Below are 26,465 nucleotides of genomic sequence, written 5' to 3'. Positions count from 1 at the left end.
TTTAGAAAATTATAAAGATACTATTTTTTATTTCAATTTTACCCTTGCTTTCAATAAAGCGTATAGTTATTAGTTAAACACTCCTTATACTTAATGAGTTTTTAATTGTGTGTCAACTTTAGAGGAGGGATAAAAAGATATAAATAATTACAAGAATTATATTTAATAATGCACGTATTATTATAAAGAGTATTATTTCTTGTGCAAGATATATCCTAAAAATGAGTTTTGTTTATTTTTTTGAAAAAATAGTTTAATACATGAAGGTTATAGTGATCATTTCAGTAGTTTAATCCATGTATACTTAAAGTACAAATAATCCTAAATTTATGGAAATATAAAAAAGATAACCAAACACTGCACAAACTAATGCTGGATTTTATACTAGTGTTAATCATACCTTGTACATGAAACCAAATCAGCCAAAGGCTGTCGCATTTCGTTTCACCGGATTTTTCTCCTAAATTTTACTTTTCAACCTCCAAAAAAATCTCTCCTAAATATATTTTATGAAATGGAAAAAATAAAGAAAATAAAAAGGCTATTTTATTTTGCCAAATAAAGGAGAGAGACTACAACGACTTTGACAACTCCCTTCCTCCAACCGCCCGCGCACCCCCGACTCCCGCGAGAAAAATAACGCTCTCTCTCTCTCACACACACAAGCCATTACTAAGTGAGAGAGAATAGTGTACGCGCGCGTGACTATAAAAACCACTAAAAAAAAAACCCTTTCATTTCTCTCTCTAAAACCCCCACTCGAACTCGATCAAAACCATTCCCAAACAAACACTCTCTTCTTTCTCACTCACTCTTGTTCATAGATTACATATACGTATAGCCATCCGTACATAGATTATATACATACATATTTGTATAGTTATTTGTATTTATAAGTTAATTTAAAGGACAATGGAGAGGTACAGTGGGAACCAACCAATGGAGGGTGCTCCGGTATCGGAATGGACTTCTCCCGGCGGCGATACTGGGCTCGAAGGCGAGTATACTCTTACCTGCATTTCAATTTCGGACCAATTAGTATCAGTTCGTATAATGTGGACTGTATTTGAGTCATATATTATTTATGGGTAATGCAGAGGCTATGTGGCAGTTGTCGGTGGGAAGTGGGTCAGAATCGTACCCTGAACGGCCCAACGAGGCCGATTGTATTTATTATTTGAGGACGGGCTTCTGTGGCTATGGCTCTCGCTGTCGGTTCAATCATCCTCCCGATCGTAATTTGGTATTTTCTCTTCTTTACTTCCAATTAATTAGGGTTTATTTCAAGGTGTTTATGCTTAATGTACCTGATCAACTTGATTTACTTTCTCACTGTCCAATTCAGCTTGATCTTCTAATATATCAGGTTTTTAAAATCTTCATTAGTGATGTCTATTTTATATCCTTGAAAGTTATAGTCTGAAAGATCTTTCCTTTTTTGTACATTTTGTACTTTAGTCAGCAGAAAAGATTCGAAATTTCATGGATGTAAGTTAATGATAGGTTATGGGAGCTGCGAGAGCTATCGGAGGAGGAGAAGAAAAATACCCCGAAAGAGTGGGTCAACCTGTTTGCCAGGTAGTTTCCTTAAATGTGATGCTATCAGTTTCGGAATTTGGTGTTCATTTAATGATCAAATTCGAGAGTGAATATGTGTTTTCTGGATTTGACTCTCTTAGTGCAATAACTTTGTTTTACTTTTTTGATGAACATGTACTATTTGGACTCCCGTTTTGTTAACCAAGATTTGTGCTTTTACTTCTTATTGGATCTCTATTATGCTGAATGGTAGCTTATGTTGTCCTAGCATCTAGTAACTTATCCTATTTGTGCTCCCATTTCGTTAACCAAGATTTGTGCTTTTCCTACTTATTGGATCTCTAGTAGGAGTATGCTGAATGATAGCTTATGTTGTCCTAGCATCTAGTAACTTATCCTATTTGTGCTCCCATTTCGTTAACCAAGATTTGTGCTTTTCCTACTTATTGGATCTCTAGTAGGAGTATGCTAATAGGCAGCTTATGTTGTCCTAGCATATAGTAACTTATCCACAGAAAAAAAAAGTAAGTTGTCCTAGCATCTACTATGCTATTTATGATGTTGATCATGCTGATATGTGCTTATGTTCTTGTTCCTTTTGGTCTTTGGAAATATACTGTTGAATTGGGATACCGATAACTATTTTAGTTTAAATAACCGGATTTAGTTTCTACTTTCTACCGTTGGTTGCTAGTTTCGAGCTTCTGTTGGAGGAAATGCTTCAAAGAGTTTCTATCTCACCATGATTCATCTGTTCACTTGGCTGTCTAGAATGTTATCTGTTGGAGAAATTTTGTTGTTGTACTTTTAGGATTAAATAATCAAAGGAAAAAATGAAAATGGTTTTGTCTGCTACAATATTCCCTCGCTTATCTTCGTATTATTTGATCTATCAAGTGTACCTATTCTATTCCAAGCTATGACTCACATTAAAAGGTTGTTTAAAAATTTGATCTGCTGCTAATTCACCCAAGTGATTGTTGAATATGGAAACTGTCGGTCAGCTAAGCTAGATGGTTTTTTGTCCTTTTTGGAAACTTTTCAAAACCTTTGTGTATAAGGCTCTTATTGTTCACTGTTATAACGCTAGTTTTTGCTGATTATGATTTACAGTACTATATGAGGACGGGGATGTGTAAATTTGGTGCTTCCTGCAAATATCACCATCCAAGGCAGGGAGGTGGATCTCCAGCCCTGATGACACATAACATTTATGGATACCCGCTGCGACCGGTCTGCCTTCTTTTCATGTTCATTTAGTTCCTTCTGTTTCCTTGTTTTGTTATCTTCCGTTCCTTTGTGTTTTTGTTCTTTTTCCTTGTCTCCTTGGAAAAGTTTGACCATTGACGTATCTTTCTGATTTGGCTCTTTGTGTTCCTGGCACAGGGTGAAAAGGAATGTTTGTTCTATATGAAAACTGGGCAGTGTAAATTTGGCATCACTTGTAAATTTCACCATCCACAGCCAGCAGGTGTGCAAGTGCCAACATCAGCAGCTAGACCTGGAGCTTTTCCTTTGCCAGCGGCTGTTCCCCCACCAGCCACTTATCCAGCAGTGCAATCTCCTTATGTTCAATCAGCTCAACAATATGGAGTGGTTGCTGGCAACTGGCCGTTTGTGAGGCCTACTCTGCTTCCAGGTTCCTATGGCACATACGGTCCTATGCTTTTCCCCCCTGGGATGGTTCCTGTGCCGGGTTGGACTCCTTATCCGGTAGGTATATTATGAGTGTTTTTTGCAGCTGTTGATGTAGACCTTTCCTGAAAGGCACTGTTTATTTCCTGAGTATTAAATTATATGGTGCAGGCATCTGCTAGTCAAGTGCCCTCCCTAACTACTCAGCCTGCTGCTGGAGCAGGTCCAGTTTATGGGCTTACGCAACTATCTGCATCAGCACCTGCCTACATGGGACCGTACACGTCTCTTACTGCTTCTATAGGTCCTTCAGGCAGCATCCAGAAGGAACATGCATTCCCAGAAAGGCCTGGGCAACCTGAATGTCAGTATTACATAAAGTATGGGGATTGCAAATTTGGATCTTCATGTAGATACCATCATCCACCTGAGTGGAGTGGACCAAAATCAGGTTTTATCCTCAGTGCCATGGGTCTTCCTCTTCGTCCTGTAAGCAACTTGGCTTTCAATCTTTAGATTGAGATTCTTCATTGCAAGTTTATGCTTCATTCTTTTGGTCTTGCTTGCAAGTTAATTAGATTAACAGGTCATCAGCCAACATTTGTCAGCCTTTCTAAGTGCAAATTTGCAATTTCCTGTTCTATTGGAAAAAATATTGACAATGTGATGATAGCTAAATTCTGCTCCTCCTCTTTGATCTCCTGTAGGCAGTTGGGGCTTCATTTCTTTTCTTTCATTTTTCTGTTGTTGAAATATATAGAGCATGCACGTTCTGGCAGTTGATGAAGAAAGAGTGCTCTGTCGATCTCTCCTAGCATTTTTATTGTGTTATATATAACACTTTTCTTGATTCATGTTTCCTGAGTAATGCTGATTTTCCGATTAGCACCTGTTTCATTTGAATTTTTTAAACTAGTGTTGTGGTCAACCCCCCCCCCCCCCCCCCGCAAAAAAATAAAAAAAAAAAAACAAACCTAGACTAAGGGTAATACTAATTTTCTAGAGAAGCTAAATCTATTCGAGATTTGGCTATTGTACATGATGTAGATGCAATTTTTGATTCTGCACAATCTGTAATTATGCCTTGTCGCATTGGCTTAGTGTAAGTACTTTTAAACTTTGTGATTACTTGTTAAAAAGTATCTATTCGAGAAGCTATGAAACAACAGCAAAAACAGCTATGCCTCAATTGCAAGCTAGTTAGTATGTGAATCCTCACCATTCATTTCGCTTCAGTTGGACCATTTCATTCCAATATTTAATAATTTTGGGTTCTGTAACACTAAGTAAAAAGACTTCCAGCAAATATTGGACCTAATGTAAGCATACCAAACATCTTAAGCATTAATTTGCCTATATCGATCTTCTGCTCTCATTATATTCTATTTTTTCGCGAAGTATGTACGGATTCGAGAGATTACAGGTCTTTTGAGACAATTTCTCCGTTGATCTTAGGTCTAGCTGGTCCGTTACACTTTCAATCATCATGGCTTCACTCTAGAGGCGGGTACATTTGTAGGTGTACATAGGACTTACCCAGATCATCTCTTTCTTTCATTTTATCCTCTATGTGTGTTGCTTGCACCTTCTATTGGAGGTGATCATTCGGATCTTGTATGGTGCACATCCATTTATAGGTGTACATAGGATATAACCAAATCATCTCAAGCGACCTTCACTCGTCTTATTCTCTCTGTGTGTTGCTTGCACGTTCTGTCGGAGGTGATCATTCTGATATTGTCTAATTTATATGATTGCACTTTCATCTTAACATCCAAATGATAACATCCATAGTTCTATTATAATCATTCTTGTGGAAACTGTAGCTATATGCTTAGGAAATCCAACTGAACTTAGGTGTTGAATAATACTTTGATCTTTTTAGGGTTTTCCATCTAATTTTTGTACTAAAGCATTCTCTATGATGGGAGTACTTTTGTCTCTACCACCTTTTTCTCCATAGCAGTGGAATATGGAAAAGAGGGCAGCGAACTCCATTATTTAATGAATAACATTAAATCAATTTAATATGTTGTCAGTGTTATTTAGCATGAAGTAGTGTCCTAACTGTTATGATAAATTCAAGTGAAAAAAGTAATTTTTATTTTCAATACATCTTTCTTGAAATTTAAGAAACCTTTGTCAATTAGCTATTAGGAATGCTATCTTTGCAGTGGTCTGTTTCACACACAGCTGCATGGCTTTTGTCACCATTTACGGCCTCTACGTGCCATCTCCTAGGTTGCATGGAACTTCGCAAATTTTCTTTGACAAATTAATCTTAGGATTCTGAAGTTGAGTTGGAGTATTTTAAATGTTCTTCCAAGTCAAAGTCATCCACTTCCTAGTTAATGACACAGCTGTCTAATAACTTAATACTACATTTTCAGTCAGAAACTTGTGCATCTTTTGGATGCTTAAAAATTATAGAAAACGTGGTAGAGATTTAAAATATTCTCTGTATTGCCGTGGTCTCATGATGTTTATCTATACAAATACTTGTTCAAGTGCAGAAAAAAGTGGTTAAACTTGTATATTGTTCATAAGCAAATAGAATACAGTGCAAGCTGCTAAATTTCATCCTTATTCGCCAGGCGCTGTTTCTGACATCAAAGGGCTTTTCACCTCAACTGGAGCCTTGTAAATATGTGATATTATCTGAAGTTTGAGTTGTTAGTTACTATTGTACACTTAAAAATTGCTGTGACACATTTACTGGCACCCTTGCTATGAACAGTATACTTTACTGCTGATGCCTGTGGATGGTGAGAAATGCTTGGTTCCTGCTCTATTCTTATGCTTATTTTTGTTCGTTGTGTTGGAAAGTCAACATTTTAGCTTTTTCCACATGTCAACTTGGATTATGGACTAAATTTGAATGCCTTGCTTATCGGTGATTAAAGAACATATTTCTTGACTTTATGATGCCATATCATCATCCTTTTTATGTTATTCATGCATCCATTGAGATCTGCGCATTGCCAAGTTGATGTTGCGTTCTGGTTCTATTTGTGTGAAGTGATTCCTAGTAGTACATTGATCTTTTGGCAAGATTCATCCAGTAGTTAATCATCAGCTATCTGGTGATCAGTTCCATGAATGACCGTGCTAATATAGTAGTTTGACTAGTTTCTAAGCTTATTGCATGAGCCAGGAATTGATGTATCTTTTGATTTACTTCTGTGTAGTATATCTTAAACACTTTTGTTTCTTACCGAGGTGTATTAATTTTTTTAACAGAGTGAATTGTATGCTTTAATATTAACTGTGCCGTGCTCAGACTGGAAGATCATTCTTTTTGGGCTCTCTTAATTGTTCTTAGGGTGCACCAATTTGCTCTCACTATTCACAAAATGGAGTGTGCAAATTTGGACCTTCTTGCAAGTTTGACCATCCAATGGGAATAAGCTATAGTCCCTCGGCATCTTCTCTCGTTGATATGCCGGTTGCGCCTTACCCTGTCGGATCTTCTGTTGGTACTTTGGCTCCATCATCCTCATCCTCAGATTTGAAGCCTGAACTTGTATCTGGATCCACCAAGGATGGCTTCTCTACCCAAACGTCTTCTATGAGCTCTTCAAGCGGTTCAGTTGGTTCAATGTTCTCAAAGGGTGGTCCTGTTTCTCATTCTGGTGTTCAACAGTCTATACAGAATTCTACCTCTTCCAGTGGCAGCAGCAGTACAGGTCGCGATGGTGAGGCTCAAACATCAAGTTGAGAGAAAAGATTGAGAAATCACATTTTTCTACTGCTGAATGATCATGAACAAGGATTCCATTTTTGGTGCTAGCCTTTCTTAGGAGGCTTTTATCTTAGTCATCTTGGTTCCTCCCATTCACATCTAGCACACACTCTAGTTCTGTCTTTCTGTGTTCATATAATCACCACATGGCTCACCTTTTCCATCTAGCACACACTCTAGTTCTGTCATTTTGTGTTCATATAATCACCACATGGCTCACCTTCTCCATTTTTGCCCATTTTGAATAAGTGTATTCCATCTTTCAGAGGTCCAACAACCCTCAATGGAGGCCTGTACTAGGTTTCCGAATAACTAGTAACAAAAACCACCTTCCTTTTTAGATGTCCTTTTTTGGACCTTGTTGTGGTTATTTATGTTGTAGTCTTTTAGGGAACAAAAAAAAATTCCTGCTGTGTCATTCTCCTTCCAATTGGACTGTCTTCACTCCTGTCCTATTTGGTCCCTTTTAAAACTGGGGACAAGCTCCAACTTGACCATAGGAATGAATACCTTGGTCTTGTTGTTTTGGTGTGGGACTTTCTTGTGAAGAAAACAGCTGATTCACAGATTCCGAGCAAGGTAAATGTATTGCTGCCTTTATGGGATCTACCTGATACTTTATGTTGTGATATGGGAAATCACCCAATTTTTTTTCTTTTATAATAATATTTAACACCAAATACAGCAAAATTTCCAAGGGAAAACCTCGACTTTGTAAGAATTCAATTTCTGTTTATATCAAATTCACACTCATCACTGTCACTTTGATATTATTTATCGGTTATGATTTCCCCTGTGAGTGCTGTCAACGATTACTGTTTAGAGTGCCCTTAAAAATAAATATGAGGTTCCATTGATTACCTGAGTTACAAAGTTGAGGTTCTACAGTGCTTAAAGCTAACAAAACCAAGGAGGAAAACAAGTCATAGCCCAATAAAATGAACTAAATGACATCAGGTCTGAGGTCAAGAGTGTTGTTGTAACTAGAGTCGTGAGATTGAATATTTCTCCTAAAATCTAGACCTTTCCAATCTAAGCGACTGATTGACTTGTGATCTATTCTCTGCACGATTGTGGCATGTCCTTTTCTGCCCAAAGAAACTGGAATCTTAGTAGCTTAGCAAAATGCTATAGATTTAAGCATGTTTTTTTGGTTGATAATGTTTTGGACTTACCCTATAACGAAATTTCTCTATTATCCGCCTTCTTGTTTGCTGGATTTCAATTTTGTTTTGGTTTAGTTGAGCTTTCTTCTCAGCAAGTGTCGTATTTTAGGGCAATGTCGAATTATGACCAGGAATATCAATATCTGATGGCAGTAGGAGTTTTCTTTAGAGTCAAAATAACAAACTCAACTTTCTTTTTAGCTTTGCATTACTGTTATTTTTGTTTCAACTAGTAGCAATCTAATATAACATGCATTTCACGCACAACTTTCTACTACATAATCGCTAAAAACATTCAAAACTACTATTAGCATTCTCTTTCTTTTGTTGAAATTAATTAGCCAAACTCTGATAGTAGTGACATATACAGAAAAATAGTAGTAGTTGTACATTAATTCAAGAAAATCAATCTTCTATGTAACTCAAAAGTAATGTAGGAGTAGACTGCACTACTCCACTTTCGAGTTTTGCACGTTATGATATATACCGCATTACATTTCTTATGACCATCAACGTCAGACTGTGCACGGTAAATTCTTGAAAGAATATGACATAAAACTAAAATATAGGAACTCAAACATAGGGGGTAAGTCTCTATGAGAGAACCTAAAAACTCTCAAACAATGCTTCTGAGTTCCAAGGAATAAAGGTGATAAAATGAGAAACGCCATACCTTTAGCTGGAGTCAGTTAAATACTGCTGCTGCAGTGCTGCTTTTGTAATTAGTAGCAAAGGGCCAAATCAGAGAAGATGAGTGCATAGCGAGGAGGGCCTTTAGTAGCAAAGGCCCAAAATTCCTTCTAAGGCCTTTTGGACAAAAATTAAAGTATTAGAGCAACAAAATTTAAATTTAAAAGAAGTATTTGAGGTTGAAGTTATAGAAGAGTATTTAAAAATTAATATTGTTCATGAATTTAACTTAGAAAAAGGTTGAGAGTTTTGACAGTGAAAACCATTATTTCAATTTCAATACTTCCAATCTCAAATCTCCGTTTCAAGTTGAAGTTGGAAAACCAAATCGTAAACTAACATTGATTTGCAAAGGTTGAGAGTTTTGAAAGTGAAAATCATTATTTTTGAAAAATAGGCAAACGTGAAATCTTTAGTGAATTGCAAAGACCCCTCTGGTGATTGGTTTATGATCTTGTTGTGTGAATTTTAGTGTGGAATTGTTTATAATATCAAAATTTAGCAATACAATGATTTTAACCTCCATAAGTTAATCAAAATTTAGTAATACAATGATATTAACCTCAACATAACTTATGCGAAATTTAATATAGAAAACTAAACAATGTATTAATTACACAAAATTATCAGTATCAATTTTGCAACAAGTTTAAAATTTGTTTTATTTGAGATTGTATTTACTTTATCTCCCGTTAACACCTCTCCAACAATGAGCATTTCACAAAAGAGTCCCACCCTCTACAATTTCTGTTTGAAAAGCCACCTTTTATCGGCCACGGTGAACTACCACAGAAGGTCTTTTCTCTTTCAAATGAGAACTTACGAATGATGGAAAATCTGGGAATACTAGCTCCACACTGCCTACCCTTACTTCTGAAACTTGAGTGTGCACCAAAGGCAGATGCAGAACGCAATAGCCTTGTGGCAGTTAAACAAATAAGACATTGAAGACTACTCATTTGGGGGCACGATCAAAATATTGCCAATATCTCTTCAGACTGAGCCCCAGGTAACAGCAACAGACGAAAGCCTTATAAGCTCCAAAGAGATGAACACCAATGACACTTGGATCAAACACTGCAGAAATCTAATTTTGGCATTTCAAATTTCTCCAGCCTCTCATATTAATGGGCAGGATTGCTAATCACACAGGTGTGATGTTTTTCTTCATGTCTTTGACTTCACAAATCACATGAATATGCAGAACAGAAATGCTATCCCTGCCTACACAAAGCCAAGGCTGCAAGATTCCATGCTTATCCACCAAGGAACAGCGCATAATGGGCTCTCTTCAACAAATCTAGCTGGTTCTTGAGGAAGAAAAATTGATGGCTTGCTCTTCCATTCGCCACAAGAATTCAGATTCCAACAACATCATTATAGCCATTGTCAGATGACTGTGCTGCATCTCAACCTTTATCCATCTCAATCCATTGTTACTCTAGGATTGCAGCCAATGTATCAATGACTGGTACTACTGAATTAGTCCAAGGGCTTGTACTCCACCACAATATCATATGTTTGCATAGACAAAGGGCTTTCTGCAAAGCACCTATAGTGAACATCATTATCTAAGTCATAGAATGCGGTACGAACAACAGCACTTTTGAGAGAGAGAGAGAGAGAGAGAGCAAGTCCCCATTACATCCCCACCCTAAAGAGAGAGAGATCTAGAGCCTCAAAAATTTTTCAGACAAAATTTCTTATTAAAACGAATGAAGCCAAAAAGCAAAAAACACATTAAAACGACAGGAAAAAGGAATGGCATTACCTGAAAATAGCTACAAAAGAGCAATTATATAACAAAGGGGATATTTTCTCAAAAGAAGTTATATTCTCTGTTTTACTATGTTATAATTGCAGCTCAGGTATTTAGTTCCACTACCAGGATAGCAGTTTCTAATTCTAAACAGATCACTAGTAAATATAGCACTGCTGGTCTCGAACCTGGAAGAGCTATTTATTTAGAACTTATTTGCCTATAAAAGCAATAGTGAAAAATTGTTTGACAGATAAACCTTGATGAAGTTCTCCCTTTTTGTCTAAGAGATGAATTCAACGCAATGAGTTTAACACTGGCGCGTCCAACAAAATTTTCTATCTTCCAATTTCATTATATCCTAAGATGGTCAGCAATGTTCACAAATGATTGTTAAGATGGTTGACAGGAATTGACTCTCACAGCCAAACACTGGAGCAAGAAGAAAAACAACGATTTATGTCTGATGTTGATCTATTTTCAAAATAATGCCTGATGTTATTCAGAAGTTTTTTTGCCAAACAACATCAAACCTAAGGAGTTGTTTACATTACCCACAATACCGAACCAGAGCTTTGGGCGACCCTATTCTCAGCTTCAGTTACGAAAGCGAGGCATCTCATGGATGCCGATAAGAGATTAAATTAAGCAGAGAAATTACTTGGCATATTCCTTTATCTCAATGTGAGCTCGTCTGAGTGAAACTTACAAACTAGGTCCCAAGACCCCTTTTTTTTTTGTTTTTTGGGTGGAGGGTTTGTGTGTGTGTGTGTGTGGGGGGGGGGGGGGGGGGGGGGAAGGTGATACTCCTGCCCTACATGCAAATCAATTTGCTTGGATAAGAATTTGAGGAATTAACCTAAATAGTCAACAACCCAACTGCTTAAACTAAAAATAAATGGTGGCTGTATAATCTATGTATATCGGCTAGGAAAAGTAAATAGTGAATGCGGCCGAATATTTGTGTAAATATCCCTAAGAATTTTCCCTCCCAAAGTCCCAATATCGACTGCAGTGTGTTCAATTCTGATACTTGGTCCTAAATGGAGAAGTATTTGTACGAGCAAAAAGATTGATTGCTATTAGAACATAGCAATTTTTTGTTAGTTTTTGAGAAATGTCATAAAATATTGACTACGGAGTGTTCAACTTGAATACTTGACCTTCAATGGAAAAGAAAACACTTCTTTGATGAAAATTTGATTGCTATTAGAGTCATGCAATTAGTTGGTTAGTGAACACTCATTTTCATAAAGGTTTGACTAATGTATACAATAGCTTGGTTAAAGTAAAGAAGCATAGAAGTATAATGAAAGATACCTCAGTTCATGCCAAAACATTTCAGCATGTTCATGCAAGAAGGGTCGCAACGGCGCAAGAAAATCATCTCCGGCATACTGTTGTGTTGAATGTGTATTTTCGGAGATAAAAAGTGAGGTAACAACATGGACGATAATGGACGGATCTGGATCCCCCAGTATAGCCTGCAGCTCCCTTCCTATCCAAGGTTCTATTCTCTGTAACATCTTTTCTTTGGCACTCCTATTATCCATGCGCTATAAATTTAAACACCGAGTAAATATCAGAATTAAATTTAGACGTCTCAAGCGGAATCAATTAAGACAAACAACTTCTAGACATCAGGTTTATCATCAAGATAGTAGACATAATAATAGCTAAGATAGTAGACATAATAACCACAATGTCTTTAATTTATTTAGTGAAGAGCGTCAATCTATTGGTGTGAGCATACCTGCACAAGACAATATTTGGATGAAAACCGAACAGCCTGCAATCTCTCTTCATATATACTGCAACCAAAATATATCACGCTAGGTCAAACAACTAGCCATGCATTTAGGATTTTCCACGTTAATTTAGACATAATACCTGGCACGCCAGTGAATTATTCTCCTGTTAATATCATCTGAATTTGAAGCTCCAATCTGATCAAAGGATCGCCGCCTTGGGAACGGCCTCGTTCTGGAGCCAAAAGCATTCAGCTCGTCTCTCCTTCTCCTAATCGTTCAGTACAACATAAAACTCACAAATTAATACTATTTTTGGGGGATAATCCGGGCCAACTTACGGGTACTTCAAATTAGTTTTACTTTACCACTAAAAGTTAAAATTTTGGTTATGGCTGAACCTGATGGACAATTAATTAAGGATAAAAACTAACCTTTGGTCCACCAATCGATCTCTCGGCCTAGATGAGGCAAACCCTAAGTGTAATTTCTTAGTCTCGTTACGAGCTGATAATTTCTCTTTCTTAAAGGTCCCGGAGGAGAAACTGATTCTAGAGAACCATGAATCAAAGTCGGAGTTGCAGAGAGGGCATTTTCGCTTCAGATGGCTCCATCTGCGGATGCAGTCGATGCAGTAGGCGTGCATACATGGGATAATAACCGCTGCTTTCCGATGGTGTAACCGGCTCAGGCATATTGGACATGATTTCCCGACTACAGCATTGACAATTCGCTTAAATCTCGAGTCCATAGGGGAAGAGACGATTTCAAATCGGGTCAATTGTTAAATCCGGCAGATTTTACTGGATTTCTTTGGCGGTTATATCACCGGCCCGGTTCTTGTTTCCTTATTTGGAAAGCTCGTCCAAGTCAAAATAAAATTAAAATTCTCCAATTCTTCACTTTAAGGGAAAAAAACCTAGAATTGACTCGGTCATGATTTTGATAAAACACTAATAGCTTTGTTGGAGTGTCTAAATGGCATGTTGAATTAGATTCAAGAATTACAATTCCATCATCATTTGTATCTTTCAATTTCAGTCATGTGTTTTACTTTAGTAAAAATAAGGTCACTCTTAATATTGGACTATACTCTCTCGCTCTCCTTTTTTACATAGAGTTTAACTCTATATTAGAGCCCGTTCGGAAGGGCTTGTTGTAACTAATTTTTAAGTCAAAAATGGTAAGTTATGAATTTTAACTTTTGATGTTTGATTTTGACATTTTAGTTTAAAAACAAGTATTTAAACACTTTTTTATTTTATTTAAATACAATAAAGTAACTTAAAAGCTATTTTAACTTAAAAGGACTTGAAATAAGCCAAATTAAACGGGCTTTTAAAAAATAGTTACAAATAACTATTCATAATAAGTGTTAAAAATAAAGCAAACTACTTGCTGCTACAAGATGTTAATGAGTAATATACAAATAGTGTTAGAAATCTTTACATTTGTTATTGTATATATAAGATTAATCCTTATACATACACACACTTTAACTTTTCCATTTTTCATACTAAAAGTAGTACTAATTAATTAGTAGCCAAACTCTAACTAAGAGTATTATTTAAAAAATTAAAAAAACGCAAAGCATCACCGGCCATGATCCTGCGCTGGATACGTAGAAGTTTTAGGTGTTACTAAACCCACAAAGCTCCTGCGCTTTTGAGTTTTGGCTTTAAGGACCCTCGAAGATGAAGACTCATCACCTCATTTTCTCCACCCACCATTTCGCCGCCGATGAACACCGCCGGAACTGTTGGATTGCAGCCGAGATTTGAAAGCGCCGCCTCTATCTCATGGCCTCTCTGCATCTCGTCCAGCTCGTAAATCGCGGTGTTAACGCCGAGGTCAGAGAAGAGAGACTTAATAGAGTGGCTCATGCAGCAACAACTCTTGCTGAATATCACCACTGGCTTTTCAGTTACTATTCTGCTCACTCTCTCCATTCGCAAGTTCAATATATAAGCTAAGTATATATATAGATGCCAGCTCCTGTAAATATATATATACGAGTTGATTAATTTGTATTAGACTTTGAGTTTTAAGGTGAGGAGAAATGAAGGTCCAACGAGACATATATATAGACTTCCTTGACGTCGGTACAGATTTGCTAAGGTTGCAGAAAGAATATAATCCTAGAAAAAGGGAAAGTACTAGAAGTTCGATTTAAGAATAATGTATAAGTAACATTTATTGCTCTTATTTTTTGCTCTACTTCGTAGTATTGTCAGTGCATTAGTAAATTTAATAGCACAAATGCAGATAATCCATTTCAAAAATTATTTTTCTTTTTTTGGTACTATAAAAAAAGTATAAATCCAAGTGAGTATAAAATATATAATTTGGAGCATCCTAATATATACCTTTATAAATCCCTTATCCAAAAAGTTGTATGGGAATCATATATTAGTAATTTAATATCCATTGTACGTGTAATTAATTAGTTTTTGAGATTCAATGAGAACTATAATGTGGACTTATGGGTGCAAATACAAGCTTGTCAAAGGTTGCATCGTTCATTTAAAAAGAAAAAAAGAAGAAGCAGTTAAACATGCATATATGCTTGAGAATTACCTATTTTATGTGTTCAATATAATGTGGTCGTTTCATCTCATTACTGACATATACTTCACAAGTATTTCTAATCTATATGTTCTGATGATGGTGTGCAATTATGAATATTGTTAGTAATTTCTATTCGAAAATATATTCAAAAACCAGTAGTAATGAAAAAATAAAAAATATATGTATGCGGTAAAAACCGGTTAGTCCTTCTTACGAATTGGTTTAAAAGGTAATACATTGGATCGGAGAAGCGTCTTCATAGTATCAGGTTGAGGTCCGAAGTCAGGTCACCAAGCTTCGAGCCCGAAGGACCGATCAACGTCGAGTTCGATGTTATTATCAAGCTCGAATTCAAGTCGAACTATGATGCAAAGTAAAGTTATCGAGCTTATGATTCAGATACCGACCAACACTGACCCTGAATCAATACATGGATCCGAGTCAGAATCGAGCTCGAGTCAAGATCGAGAGCTCGAGTGAAGACCAGAAACTCGAGTCAATATCGAGCTCACAGACAAGAGCCGTTGCAAACCCACCAGATGAGAGAATCCTATCAGGAATTATGGAAAAGCTAAATTATTATGGGTCTCCCACTATATATTTTTAATTATATCTAAAAGTAGGATCCTCCACTATAAAGAGGATGGCTACATTTCTGTAAATGAGAGTTTTTACTTACATTGTAATTCAAGCACCATATTCTCCTATATTCAAGAGTTATTCTTTTAAGCTTCCTAAATTGATTTATCTTTCTTAGTCCTAAAAATCATCTTTTTTCTAACCTTGTTTATTTTGCATTCTTTGCAATCCATATTGGATATTTCTATCTATCCTTATGATTTGCATTAAGCTATATCACATATCCTTAGAACTACGTACAAATTCAACTCTATCCGTTTTTCGGGTATGACATCGAATATCAATTCCGTACGACCATCAAGTCTCAAATTTTAGCAGACTTCGTGACCGATTTCACGCCGACCCTCGTATCCGAAATTAAAAAAGAACTCTTATTGAAATCGGGTACGTCATCGGGGGTATGGACCCTTTTTACGGATGGGGCTTCGAACGTGAAAGGGTCAGGGCTAGGCATCATTTAAAAGCCACCCACGGGTAACACTATTAGGCAATCTATCTCGAGCTAGCTAAAAGCTTGGGAGCAGAAGTCATTGAAGCCAAGTGTGACTCTTTGCTGGTGGTAAATCAAGTAAACAAAACCTTCGAAGTTCGAGAAGATAGAATGCAAAGGTATTTGGACAAACTGCAGGTCACTTTGCACCATTTCAAAGAATGGACTTTACAGGATGTTCAACGAGAACAAAACAGTGAGGCTGATGCACTTACAAATTTGAGATCATCGGTCGAGGAAGGCGAGATAAGCTCGGGGACTGTCGTTCAACTCTCGAGATCCGTAATCAAAGAAGGTCATGCCGAGATAAATTCTACAAGCTTAACCTGGGATTGGAGAAATAAGTATATTAAATACTTAAAGAATGGAAAGCTCCCATCGGACCCTAAAAATTTGAGGGCCCTACGAACCAAAGCTGCTCGATTTGCATTAACTATAGATGGAACGTTATACCGAAGGACATTAGATGGACCATTGGCTGTATGCTTAGGTCCAGGAGACGCCGACTACATCTTACGTGAGGTGCACAAGGGCGCTTATGGAAATCACTCTAGTGCCAATTCATTAGTCTGAAAAATAATCAGGGCAGGGTACTATTGGATCGATATGGACAAAGATGCAAAGGAGTTTGTTTGAAAATGTGACAAATGTCAAAGGTTTGCACCAATGATCCATCAGCTCGGAGAGCAACTTCACTCAGTCCTATCCCCATGGCCATTCATGAAATAGGGAATGGATATCGTCGGCCCTCTGCCATCGGCCCCAGGTAAAGCTAAGTTCATTTTATTTATGACTCACTATTTCTCTAAATCGGTTGAAGCACAAGCGTTCGTAAAAGTAAGAGAGAAAGAGGTTATAGACTTTATTTGGGATCATATCGTATGTCGATTCGGGATACCCACCGAAATAGTGTGTGACAATGGGAAACAGTTTGTCGGCAGCAAAGTGACAAAATTCCTCGAAGAACACAAAATAAAAAGGATATTATCAACACCGTATCACCACAGGGGGAACGGACAGGTTGAATTAACTAACAAAACTATCATTCAAAACCTAAAGAAGAGGCTGAACGACACTAAGGGAAAATGGAGAGAAATCCTACCCAAAGTTCTTTGGGCATATCGAACAACATCAAAATCTAGTACATGGGCAATCTCGTTCTCCTTAGTATATGGATCTGAAGCCTTGATTCCAGTCGAAGTCGGGGAACCCAGTGCCAGGTTTTGATATACAACAAAAAAGTCAAATAACGAGGCTATGAACACTAGCTTCGAACTATCGGATGAAAAACGAGAAGCTGCTCTCGTCCAATTGGCCGCCCAAAAGCAGCGAATTGAAAGATACTATAATCGAAGCACCAAGCTTCTCCATTTTAAACTCGGGGACTTAGTGCTAAGGAAAGTCACCTTCAATACACGAAATCCAAACGAAGCAAAACTAGGACCGAGATTTACCCACATCTTATATCCACGAAAAGTTTCCTCAATTTCAAAATTTATTATGCAAACAGGCTTAAGGGCTGATTACTACCCCTTAAGTCGGGGACTGCCAACCAAAAATCAATGAAGCCCAAGGGCTACACCGACTCGAGTTCGAGCAAGCACTCACTCAACTACTAAGCCTACGGGCTACTCTTATCTTGAGTTCGAGAAATCACTCACTCTACTATTTAGCCTACGTGCTACATTATTTCGAGTTCGAAATCACTCACTCGACAATTAAGCCTACGGGCTATATTACTTCGAGTTCGAAATCACTCACTCGACTATTAAGCCTACGGGCTATATTACTTCGAGTTCGAGCAAGCACTCACTCGACTACTAAGCCTACGGGCTACTCTTATCTTGAGTTTGAGAAATCACTCACTCAACCATTAAAGCCTACGGGCTACATTACTTTGAGTTTGAAATCACTCACTCAACCATTAAGACTACGAGCTATATTACTTCAAGTTTGAACAAGGCACTCATTCGAATACTAAAGCCTACGGGCTACTCTTATCTTGAGTTCGAGAAATCATTCACTCAATCATTAAGCCTACGGGCTACGTTACTTTGAGTTCGAGCAAGGCACTCACTCGAATACTAAACCTACGGGCTACTCCTATCTTGAGTTCGAGAAATCACTCGCTCAATCATTAAGCCTACGGGCTACGTTACTTCGAGTTCGAAAACGCTCATTCAGATATAAAGGCTACAAAGTCCGAATTCGATCGAATTGCCTAAAGCCTTATGAAAATATTCATAAGGCATGGATAAAATGAAATCTTCACAAGACAAAAAAATAAAACAGAGGCAAGACAGGAAAAGAAAAGATATTTGTATATATTTACAAGATCATTTACATGATTGTTTGCAACATCCGAAATAGAAACTAAGGGAATACGTTTCTTGGTTATCCCCAGGGGCTGTCTCTTCTCCATTGGGATCCTCTCCGCTCTCGGACCCGCTCTTGCTCCCACCACCATCATCATCATCGTCATCATCAGAAACTAAGGTTTCAACATCGGTTTCGAGCTCTTTAGCCCTTTTTATCTCTTCAGTGAGGTCGAAACCTCGAGCATAGATCTCCTCGAGGGCATCCCTCCGAGATCGGCACTCAGCAAGCTCAGTAATCCAACCGAACCTCGAGCTCCTCTATTCTTCTTACTTGAACCGAGCTTTTCTCCTTCATACTTTGAAGCTGGTTTTCAACCGATGATAATTGGGCTCGAGCAGCCTCTTTCTCTGCAGCAAAGCAGTTCATACCATCTTTCCACTTCAAGGACTCCGCTTATATCACATCGACCTCCTCACAGAGTTTCCCGATAATCTCAATTTTCTGCTGTAGCTGTGAGACCGAAAAATTAGCCATCGTTCCGGTATCAAGCCCATAGGCTTTTAAAAGTGTCATTACCTGCTCAGACTGATCGGTCTGATCTTGGTGAGCCTTGGCCAACTCAGCTTGGATATCTTTGATTTACTCTCCTCTTTGCCCTAAGAGGATTTTAAGAGAGTTCCTCTCCTCTGTGACCCGTTGAATACCGGTATCGAACCAATGCAGCTCAGCTCGAGACCGAGAACTCTCTTCTAGATAAACCACCACAGCCTGTGAAGAAAGAAAAAAAGAAGTTAGGAAAGAATAGCAAAACATAAAAAATAAAGAGAGTTAAGAGCTTACTCGATTCAGAGCTAGCTGCGCTTCACATAAGAAGCCTGACACATCACTAGGGCCAGGAGCGTCCTCGGCCCCCATAAACAGATCATGGAAAGGGTCCTCCCCTTCTGAGACCCGCTTATCTCGAGGGTCCCCAAATCTTGGGCTTACCGAATAGACCCTCTAGAAAAGGCAGGGAGAGTGGGCGAATCTCCAATTACTATTGCCCCAGGCGACTCTTGGGGCGTTCTCCTCAGTTATGAGAGCTTCAAGACCGGCCCCTTTCGATGTAACCACCATTTGTTGACTTCGGTAGGAAGCATCCTTGATCTCTAATGACTCGGGAACCTTTCCTGAACCTTCCTCTGATATCACCTCGGTCCGAGGCGGAGCCTTATGAATCATCATCGATTCAGCCGCCTTTGGGGCATCAGTGCTTTTCTTCATTGGGGCCACCAACGGGGACCCGTCGTTTTCTTCTTCTTCTTCTTCTTCTTCTTCTTCTTCTTCTTCTTCTTCTTCTTCTTCTTCTTCTTCTTCGTCTTTATCCATTAGATGCAGAGCTGATTCTACAGTCAAATGAATGGTATTTGTCTTCGGCTTACGAGCCGTCCTCTTTTTCGATTTTGGATCTTCGGTAACGGAGACCCTTTTTCCTCTTATTTTCCTTCAACGACTTTGGGACAGAGGCCGTAGCCTCTTCCTCGACGGACAGGGGCCTCAAAACCGTATCTTTGTCCACACCTACATACAGGAAAATTTATTAAAAGTATATAGAAAGCATCTCGTTCGAACTACCAAAAAATACGAGAAAGGGGCTTACCATGATTCTTGGCCTCCCATCGGCCCTTTGACAAGTCACGCCATGAGCTCTCGGCGTATGTGGAGGTCGAAGCCAGATCCTGTACCCAGTTCTTGAGATCAGGAACTGCGCTGGTATCCAGGGAACCGCTATATCACAAAAAGGGGATATCGATGAGAAAAGAAATGAAAAGGCAAAATAGTAGGAGATAACAACAGAATTACACTTACGCTTCATGTTCCACTCCTCGGGAAAAGGCATCTTTTCAGTCAGAATTAGGTCTGAAGTCCTTACTCGGATGAGCCTGCCTATTCAGCCTCGATCCATGTCCTCATCTATGCTCGAGAACAGAGCCTTGGTAGCTCGATGCTGAAGTTTTATTAACCCTCCCCGAAAAAGGCGAGGACGGTATAATCAGATGAGATGATCGAGGGTGAAAGGCATCCCCTCAATTTTGTTCACAAAGTATCAGATCAAAACAATGATCCGCCAAAAAGAGGATGAATCTGGCCTAGGGTTATCAGGTATTTACGACAAAAATCTATGATAACAGGATCGAGGGGACCCAACGTGAAAGGGTAAGTGTACACACTTAAAAACCCTTTCACGTGAGTAGTAATGTCCTTTTCGGGAGACGGTACTACCACTTCTTTTTTCCCCCAGTTACAATCTTTTTTTATCTGCTCGATATACCCACGGGTTTTCGAATAAATATATCTTGATACGGGCTCACATCGACCGGGAATCGGCGAACCTTTATCGAGTTTGAAATTGAAGGTAAGAACACACGCCGCCGGAACGCACTCCTTAGCCCGTGGATCCGTCGGTGTTTTGTCGGCGGCAGATTGGGAAGAAGAAGATTTCTCTTTTTGGGGGACTGTTTTTGATGTCTTCACCATATCTGGATTTAGAGAAGGTCATAAAGATTTGGTGGTTTTTAAGAAGAATTTTGTAGAAAAGAACCACAGATCTATGAATGAACTCAGAAGAGACGAAAAGGAACTTAGAAAATTTGGAAGATTAAAGACGTAAAAGTGATAAATGGTGAAAGGAAGGGCTATTTATCGATTGAAGAAATGGAGATTCAATATCATCGGTGGCCGACCACCGTTTGACATGCATTAAATGCCTTGAAAAACTAAGCCAACGGGATAGCTATCATGAGCATCCTGATCGAGCCTAATGTGAACGTCAGCTTATATCTGATCGAGCCATTGTAAAATCATGTCGTTTCTCGCTACATCCTTCTAGAGAAACAAGAGGACTATCTGTATACGGTAAAAACCGGTTAGTCCTTCTTACGAACTGGTTTAAATTGTAATACATTGGATTAGAGAAGCGTCTTCATAGTATCAGGTTGAGGTCCGAAGTCAGGTCACCAAGCTTCGAGCCCGAAGGACCGATCAACGCCGAGCTCGATGTTATTATCAAGCTCAAAACCAAGTCGAACTATGATGCAAAGTAAAGTTATTGAGCTTATGATTCAGAGATCGACCAACACTAATCCCTAATCAATACAGGGATCCGAGTCAGAATCAAGCTCGAGTCAAGATCGAGAGCTCGAGTCAAGATCAGAAACTCGAGTTAATATCGAGCTCACAAATAAGAGTCATTGCAAACCCACCAGATGAGAGAATCCTGACAGGAATTATAAAAAATCTAAATTATCATGGGTCTCCCACTATGTATTTTTAATTATATCTAAAAGTAGGATCCTTCACTATAAAGAGGATGGCTACATTTTTGTAAATGAGAGTTTTTGCCTAGATTGTAATTCAAGCACCATATTCTCTTATATTCAAGAGTTATTCCTTTAGGCTTCCTAAATTGATTTATCTTGCTTAGTCCTAAAAATCATCTTTTTTCCAACCTTGTTTACTTTGCATTCTTTGCAATCCATATTGGATATTTCTATCTATCCTTACAATTTGCATTAAGCTATATCACATATCTTTAGAACTACGTACAAATTCAACTCTATCTATTTTTTAGGTAAATATTGGGAGCAGAAGTCATTGAAGCCAAGTTTTACTCTTTGCTGGTGGTAAATCAAGTAAACAAAACCCTTGAAGTTCGAGAAGATAGAATGCAAAGATATTTGGACAAACTGCACGTCACTTTGCACCATTTCAAAGAATGGACTTTACAGCATGTTCCACGAGAACAAAACAGTGAGGCCGATGCACTTGTAAATTTGGGATCATCGGTCGAGGAAGGCGAGATAAGCTCGGGGACTGTCGTTCAACTCTCGAGATTCGTAATCGAAGAAGGTCATGCCGAGATAAATTCTACAAGCTTAATCTAGGATTGGAGGAATAAGTATATTGAATACTTAAAGAATGGAAAGCTCCCATTGGACCCTAAATATTCGAGGGCCCTACGAACCAAAGCTGCTCGATTCACATTAACTGCAGATGGAACATTATACCGAAGGACATTAGATGGACCATTGGCAGTATGTTTAGGTCCAGGAGATGCCAGCTACGTCTTACGTGAGGTGCACGAGGGCACTTGTGGAAATCACTCTGGTGCCGATTCATTAGTCCGAAAAATAATCAAGGCAGGGTACTATTGGATCGATATGGACATAGATGCAAAGGAGTTTGTTCGAAAATGTGACAAATGTCAAAGGTTTGCACCAATGATCCATCAGCCCGGAGAGCAACTTCACTCAGTCCTATCCCCATGGCCATTCATGAAATGGGGAATGGATATCGTCGTTCCTCTGCCATCGGCCCCAGGTAAAGTTAAGTTCATTTTATTTATGACTGAATATTTCTTTAAATGGGTTGAAGCACAGGCGTTCGTGAAAGTAAGAGAGAAATAGGTTATAGACTATATCTGGGATCATATTGTATGTCGATTCGGAATACCCACCGAAATAGTGTGTGACAATGGGAAATAGTTTGTCGGCAGAAAAGTGACGAAATTCCTCGAAGACCACAAAATAAAAAGGATATTATCAACACCGTATCACCCCAGTGGGATCGGACAGGCCGAATCAACGAACAAAACTATAATTCAAAACCTAAAGAAGAGGCTGAACGACGCTAAGGGAAAATGGAGAGAAATCCTATATATGATTTCTCTCTAGTTCGAAAACGCTCACTCAGATATAGAGGCTACAAAGTCCGAATTCGATCGAATTGCCTAAAGCCTTATGAAAATATTCATAAGGCATGAATAAATCGAAATCTTCACAAGACAAAAAAATAAAACAGAGGCAAGACGGGAAAAGAAAAGATATTTGTATATATTTACAAGATCATTTACATGATTGTTTGCAACATCCGAAATAGAAACTAAGGGAATAAGTTTCTGGGTTATCCCAGGGGCTGTCTCTTCTCCATCAGGCTCCTCTCCGCTCTCGGACCCGCTCTTGCTCCCACCATCATCATCATCGTCGTCGTCATCATCAGAAACCAAGGCTTCAGCATTGGTTTTGAGCTCTTTAGCCCTTTTTATCTGTTCAGTGAGGTCTAAACCTTGAGCATAGATCTCCTCGAGGGCCTCCCTCGGAGATCGGCACTCATCAAGCTCAGCAATCTAATGCGCTTGAGTGTTAGCGATCTCGGCTGCCTCTCTTGCTTTTGTCTGGGCAGCTTCAACATCAACCCGATAAATGGCCACGAATGCATCCGCATCAGCCTTTACCTTTCCGAGGTCAAATTCGGCCTTAGCAAGTTCAGAAGCCAACCGAACCTCGAGCTCATCTATTTTTCTTACTTGAACCGAGCTATTCTCCTTCATACTTTGAAGCTGGTTTTCAACCGATGATAATTGGGCTCGAGCAGCCTCTTTCTCTGCAGCAAAGCAGTCCATACCATCTTTCCACTTCAAGGACTCCGCTTGTATCACATCGACCTCCTCACGGAGTTTCCCGATCATCTCAATTTTCTGCTGTAGTTGTGAGACCGAAAAATTAGCCATCATTCCGGTATCAAGCCCATAGGCTTTTAAAAGTGTCATTACCTGCTCAGAATGATCGGTCTGATCTTGGTGAGCCTTGGCCAAATCAGCTTGGAGATCTTTGATTTACTCTCCTCTTTGCCCTAAGAGGATTTTAAGAGAGTTCCTCTCCTCCGTGACCCGTTAAATACCGGTATCGAACAAATACAGCTCAGCTCCAGATCGAGAACTCGCTTCTCGATGAACCACCACGGCCTGCGAAGAAAGAAGAAAAGATGTTAGGAAAGAATAGCAAAACATAAAAAATAAAGAGAGTTAAGAGCTTACTCGATTCAGAGCTAGTTGCGCTTCACAGAGAAAGCCCGAAACATCACTGGGGCCAGGAGCGTCCTCGGCCCCCATAAACAAATCATGGAAAGGGTCCTCCCATTCGTGAGACCGGCTCATCTCCAGGACCCCCAAAGCTTGGGCTTACCGAATAGACCCTCTGGAAATGGCAGGGAGAGTGGGCGAATCTCCAATTACTATTTCCCCAGGCGACTCACTTGGGGCGTTCTCCTCAGTTATGAGAGCTTCAAGACCGGCCCCTTCCAAGGTAACCACCATTTTTTGACTTCGGTAGGAAGCATCTTTGATCTCTAATGACTCGGGAACCTTGCTTGAACCTTCCTCCGATATCTCCTCGGTTTGAGGCGGAGCCTTATGAATCACCATCGATTCAGCCGCCTTTGGGGCATCAGTGCTTTTCTTCATCGGGGCCGCCAGCGGGGACCCGTCATTTTCTTCTTTTTCATCGTCTTTATTCCTTAGATACAGAGCTGATTCTACAGTCAAAGGAATGGTATTCGTCTTCAGCTTACGGGCTGTCCTCTTCTTTGGTTTTGGATCTTCGGGAACAGAGACCCTTTTCCTCTTATTTTCCTTCACCGGCTTTGGGACAGAGGCCGAAGCCTCTTCCTCGATGGACATGGGCCTCAAAACCGCATCTTTGCCTACACCTACATACGGGAAAATTTATTAAAAGTATATAGAAAGCATCTCGTTCGAACTACCAAAAAATACGAGAAAGGGGCTTACCATGATTCTTGGCCTCCCATTGGCCCTTTGACAAGTCACGCCATGAGCGCTTGGCGTATGTGGAGGTCAAAGCCAGATCCCGTATCCAGTTCTTGAGATCGGGAACTGCGCTGGGCATCCAGGGAACCGCTGCATCACAAAAGGGGGGATATCGGTGAGAAAGGAAATGAAAAGGCAAAATAGTAGGAGATAACAACAGAATTACACTTACGCTTCATGTTCCACTGCTCGGGAAAAGGCATCGTTTCAGTCAGAATTAGGTCTGAAGTCCTTACTCAGACGAGCCTGCCTATCCAGCCTCGATCCCTGTCCTCGTCTATGCTCGAGAACAGAGCCTTGGTAGCTCGATGCTGAAGTTTTATTAACCCTCCCCAAAAAAGGCGAGGACAGTATAATCGGATGAGATGATAGAGGGTGAAAGGCATCCCCTCAATTTTGTTCACAAAGTATCGGATCAAAACAATGATCCGCCAAAAAGAAGGATGAGTCTGGCCTAGGGTGATTAGGTATTTACAACAAAAATCTATGATAACAGGATCGAGGGGACCCAACGTGAAAGGGTAAGTGTACACATTTAAAAACCCTTTCACGTGAGTAGTAAATATATCTTGATACGGACTCACATCGACCGGGAACCGGTGAACCTTTATCGAGTTTGAAATCGGAGGCAAGAACACACGCCGCCGGAATGCACTCCTCAGGTCGTGGATCCGCTGGTGTTTTGTCGGCGGCAGATTGGGAAGAAGAAGATTTTTCTTTTTGGGGGACTGTTTTTGATGTCTTCACCATCTTTGGATTTAGAGAAGGTGATAAAGATTTGGTGGTTTTTAAGAAGAATTTTGTAGAAAATAACCACGATCTATGAATGAACTTAGAAGAGACGAAAAGGAACTTAGAAAATTTGGAAGATTGAAGACGTAAAAGTAATAAATGGTAAAAGGAAGGGCTATTTATAGATTGAAGAAATGGCGGTTCAATATCAGCGTTGGTCGACCACCGTCTGACATGCATTAAATGTCTTGAAAAACTAAATCGACGGGACAGCTATCACGTGCATCATGATCGAGCCTAATGTGAACGTCAGCTTATATCTGATCGAGCCGTTGTGAAATCATGTCGTTTCTCGCTACATCCTTCTCGAGAAATAAGGGGACTATCTGTATACGGTAAAAACTGGTTAGTCCTTCTTACGAACTAGTTTAAATTGTAATACATTGGATCAGAGAAGCGTTTTCATAGTATCAGGTTGATGTCCGAAGTCAGGTCACCAAACTTCGAGCCCGAAGGACCGATCAACGCCGAGCTCGATGTTATTATCAAGCTCGAAATCAAGTCGAACTATGACGCAAAGTAAAGTTATCGAGCTTATGATTAAGAGACCAACCAACACTGACCCCGAATCAATACAGGGATTCGAGTCAGAATCAAGCTCGAGTCAAGATCGAGAGCTCGAGTCAAGATCAGAAACTCGAGTCAATATCGAGCTCACAGATAAGAGTCGTTGCAAACCCACCAGATGAGAGAATCCTAACAGGAATTATGGAAAAGCTAAATTATCATGGGTCT

General features: G+C 39.3%; 3 protein-coding genes across 6 annotated transcripts; 1 reads left to right on the top strand and 2 right to left on the bottom strand.

The window, feature by feature from the left end:
- The first annotated feature begins 614 nt into the window (after window positions 1-614).
- On the top strand, window positions 615-7,678 carry LOC104121143 (zinc finger CCCH domain-containing protein 32-like). The gene is made up of 7 exons (XM_009633047.4): window positions 615-997; window positions 1,098-1,243; window positions 1,504-1,578; window positions 2,653-2,772; window positions 2,926-3,252; window positions 3,346-3,663; window positions 6,497-7,678. The coding sequence occupies exons 1-7, from the start codon at window positions 913-915 to the stop codon at window positions 6,890-6,892; spliced, it is 1,467 nt and encodes a 488-aa protein (XP_009631342.1). The 5' UTR covers window positions 615-912; the 3' UTR covers window positions 6,893-7,678.
- A 1,651-nt stretch (window positions 7,679-9,329) lies between these two features.
- On the bottom strand, window positions 9,330-13,529 carry LOC104121144 (uncharacterized). 4 transcript variants are annotated; one of them, XM_009633050.4, is made up of 5 exons: window positions 12,714-13,529; window positions 12,422-12,550; window positions 12,285-12,342; window positions 11,852-12,087; window positions 9,330-10,324 (listed from the first exon to the last, which is right to left on the bottom strand). In XM_009633050.4, the coding sequence occupies exons 1-5, from the start codon at window positions 13,028-13,030 to the stop codon at window positions 10,255-10,257; spliced, it is 810 nt and encodes a 269-aa protein (XP_009631345.1). In that variant the 5' UTR covers window positions 13,031-13,529; the 3' UTR covers window positions 9,330-10,254. The 4 variants fall into 4 exon arrangements, with proteins under 4 accessions (XP_009631345.1, XP_070033761.1, XP_070033762.1 ...); XM_070177660.1 differs by having other exon boundaries at window positions 9,330-10,313; XM_070177661.1 differs by having other exon boundaries at window positions 10,301-10,426.
- Window positions 13,530-13,678: 149 nt separating this feature from the next.
- LOC104121145 (monothiol glutaredoxin-S3-like) lies at window positions 13,679-14,340 on the bottom strand. The gene has a single exon (XM_009633055.4). The coding sequence runs from the start codon at window positions 14,226-14,228 to the stop codon at window positions 13,920-13,922; it is 309 nt and encodes a 102-aa protein (XP_009631350.1). The 5' UTR covers window positions 14,229-14,340; the 3' UTR covers window positions 13,679-13,919.
- Between the last annotated feature and the right edge of the window lie 12,125 nt (window positions 14,341-26,465).

Source organism: Nicotiana tomentosiformis, chromosome 6 (genome assembly GCF_000390325.3).
Source record: "Nicotiana tomentosiformis chromosome 6, ASM39032v3, whole genome shotgun sequence".
Taxonomy (NCBI): Eukaryota; Viridiplantae; Streptophyta; class Magnoliopsida; order Solanales; family Solanaceae; genus Nicotiana; species Nicotiana tomentosiformis.
This window is presented reverse-complemented; position numbering and strand designations above follow the sequence as displayed.